At 41.2% G+C, this 3423-nt stretch overlaps 1 protein-coding gene across 1 annotated transcript; it reads left to right on the forward strand.

The window, feature by feature from the left end:
• Positions 1 to 1698: 1698 nt before the first annotated feature.
• On the forward strand, positions 1699 to 2867 carry LOC112494632. The gene is made up of 2 exons (XM_025086964.1): positions 1699 to 2259; positions 2339 to 2867. The coding sequence occupies exons 1-2, from the start codon at positions 1785 to 1787 to the stop codon at positions 2425 to 2427; spliced, it is 564 nt and encodes a 187-aa protein (XP_024942732.1). The 5' UTR covers positions 1699 to 1784; the 3' UTR covers positions 2428 to 2867.
• The last annotated feature ends 556 nt before the right edge of the window (positions 2868 to 3423 follow it).

Consider the following 3423-nt stretch of genomic DNA (forward strand, 5'->3'; position numbering starts at 1 on the left):
ACAGCTGTTACCTATCGGCTGCGTCAAGCACGAGCCTATGATAACGCTCGTACTGACTTCGAACTTTGCGAGTAGTCCGACGTTCCGGCTGGTGGTAGCTACGTAAGCGATAGTCTCGCTTCTAGGAGGAAGTTTCATTTTTGACTTCCCATCTACCAGAGGCATGCAATGGCCGTAAAGTTTGAAGGTTTCTCCGCTGATTATGTCCGCCTTGTGTCCCTTGATGAATCCCATCCCCAGCAGTCCATTTACGGTCAATGAAACCTCGTTTGGTACCACGTAAAACCAGTGTTTCACGTCGACTGCTAGGGTTTTGAGGACAACTTCTGCCTTGCACAAGGGCGTGAATTTCTCACCTCCCACACCCTGTAATTCTATGTCGTTATCTTGGATGACGGTATTCGGCTTCAGGCAGCTCTTTTTGATGATGATGCACTGCGCTCCGGTGTCGGCCTTCAGCGTCAACACTCCTCCGACTGCGTGAGGCGACGCGATGTCGAAATCGCTTGCGGATGCGGTATTTGAAGGCAAGGTTACCTGAAATAGTTGCATCGTTCGCTTCGGATTTCTTTCCTTTCCCGGGCGAGATTCTCTTGTCTGTTTCTCGGTAAGGAGCGTGTTGAGGCTTAAAGTACCTAAGGTTTGCTGACCGGTATTTTCGCGGCTAGAGGATGTTTGACCAGAATCGGGCGCTTTCCGCCTATCAGCAACGTCTTGCCGGGGCGGATCTCGCGTCGATCCGTGTTCATTCTCTTGTTTCCTCTTCGCCCACTTCCGACACTCTTTCCAAGTGTGACCCTTGAGTTTACAGTATGTGCAGACAACATGGACCTGGTTGATGGCCTTATTTTGTTGTGGTGCCGGTAGGCTGACGCGGCCCGACTTACGCCTGCAATCTCGTGCCATGTGCCCGGCGTTACCGCAGTTGTAACAGGTTTTTCCCATTGCCGCTAGGCCTTGCATGGACCTCCTCGCGTTTTGGGGCTGTCCCGTTGTAGTTCCTTTTGGTTGCACCATTCTGCTAATTTCGATGGCACCAGCAACCGACTCATGAAGGGTTTTATAATTTCTTGATCGCACTAAGATCTGCACCTGGCCGTTCAGTCCGTTTCCGAAATTTGCTTGTGCGCACTTGCGCGTGACGGTTTCGGCCGTTTGCGCATCCCTTTCTGTGGGTACCAGCTCGCACAATTTTTCCACGAGATCTGCTGTTATTTTTTCAACTCTCGTGTACGTGGTGACGTCTTCTCCCGGGTTTTGCTTCAGGGAATTGAACTCCATTTGTAGGGCAGCCAGCGATTTACGCTGCCCATATAGAGCCTCTAGTTCGTATTTTAATTGGTCTAGGGCGGTGATAGTTTTGTGCTTCAGCTCCCTTGAGGCTTTCCCATTTAAAGTTGTTTAGAAGTAGGGTGGGGATGAATGAGAGTGGGGGAGATTTCCCTATGCTTATACATTGAGCGTTGTAGATATTTTTTTAGCCCTGTACACTGTCCAGTTATATTAAAATTTTTTTTACTCGATAAATATGATTGAAATTTATATGAGACGGAGTCTTTATCGAAGATATAATCATATTTTACTCTTGATTATTTTTAGATGATTACAAATTTGAATAATAAAAAAAGAAAAATGAGGAATAATCGCGGCAACGTTGGGGGCCCTCTAGTTACCCGTGTCCAGTAGCGTAGACTCAAAACTCGTGGGAAAAGTAATATAACCTCATACAATTATTTTGTGATGAAATGTCATGATCAATGTTTTATTTATAAAAATTATGAATCATGAATCCTGAAGAAAGTGAAGTGACAAATGCGGCAAAGAGGAAATTGGAAGAGACAAGTTGTGATAATAATGCTAAAAATAATAGGAAAAAAAAGCGTTTTATGTGGAATAATAAATGTGTGACAGAAGCGGTCTACAATCTGCGACTGAAACAACAGCAAAATTTTAGGATACGAAAGAAATCAACGAGTGAGGATCTGCCGCCTGAATCCAAAGCTGCTTCTAAAAAACAGAAAATGGTATTTGGACGTAGAATAATTGATGTAGATCTATGGGCTCAGAATGACCGATGCAAAAAATGCGGGCAGATCTTATCATTAGCGAACATCATTGAGGAAAATCGCCATGGGCTAGCTTCACTCTTGATAATCCATTGTCAAGAATGTTTGCTCGAAAATTCAATCACCACGGATAAAACATTTACGGCACCAGATGGCAAAACAATGTATGATGTTAATGCACGAATCGCACTAGGTAAGTTTGAAAAACTTTGTTTTTGTCAAGAAGTGAATGAAATCAATTTCTATAAATTAAAAATTTTATATTATTTCAGGACTTATCGATGCTGGTATGGATTGGAGACATCTTAATAAATTATTAGGGGTTTTGGATATGCCACCTTTCAATAATCACTTGCTCTAGACGCATGAAGAGCTGGTTGGAGAAGCTGTGAGACAAGTTGCCGAAAGGAGTTGCAAAACTGCTGCCGCGTTAGAAAGACGTTTGACTCTTGAAAAATTCCTATCCATAAAAAAATCCTTGTAGGTTTTTTCCGTTTTGCGTTTTTTTTTCGCTTTGTAGGTGCTTCGCTTTATCATTCATCGCTTTCCGCTTTTTATTGTAGTTTATCCATTCATAATTTCATCGATTAATGCATGAAAATACAATTTAAACATTTCATTTAATTTGAAGTATATTGATTAGTTGAAGAGTAGTGCTGGGCTTAGTTATGATGCAAAATAAAATAAAGAAAAAACTTGTTCCACCCAGCCATTCACCCTAATTCTTTTAAATTGTTAAATAAATGGCTTTATTGGTTAGACTCAAGCCTGATTAAATGAAGTCATTTTTTTATAATTTGAAATGAGTAATTTAATAATCAATTGTACATAATTTAAATTTAATTTATTACTGCCTCGAGGTGAGGCTATGTATGGAGTAATAAAATTAATTTGATTGAAATATTAATTATTTCAAAGCCCCGAATCCCATGACCCAACATATAACCTTGATCACTAAAAATGTTTTCATTCATTTCTCCTTTTCATAACTCTTGTTTGATCGTTTTTCGTTAACAGGCCAGAAGGAACACCGGAGAATTGTCTGTTGCCTAACTTGACAGAACATCAGGTAAAAGTAATATTGTCTGCTATTGACTATGGCGCCCGTGACTTCCCTGAAGATTTCGTTATTCCTGATATAACTAATGAACAAAAAAAAACAATATTATCTGGTGATCTAACTGCTATTCCCTGTAGTTGGATTGTTCGTGTTATGGCATCATACGATATGGGGTGGCCTACTCGAGGAACAGGAAGAGATTATGACAGCCTCAGCGGCTACGGAGCTCTCATTGGAGTTCAATGTGGCCAGGTACTCGATTATGACACTTAAAATCGAAAGTGCAAGCAATGTGAT

The sequence above is a fragment of the Cephus cinctus genome, unplaced genomic scaffold, assembly GCF_000341935.2.
Source record: "Cephus cinctus unplaced genomic scaffold, Ccin1 Ccin1_scaffold0685, whole genome shotgun sequence".
Lineage (NCBI taxonomy): Eukaryota > Metazoa > Arthropoda > Insecta > Hymenoptera > Cephidae > Cephus > Cephus cinctus.

Coding starts and splice junctions, on each gene's coding strand:
- LOC112494632 (XM_025086964.1), top strand. CDS start 1,785: ATGAATCCTGAAGAAAGTGAAGTGACAAATGCGGCAAAGAGGAAATTG. Junction 2,260..2,338: donor TAATGCACGAATCGCACTAG/GTAAGTTTGAAA, acceptor ATATTATTTCAG/GACTTATCGATGCTGGTATG.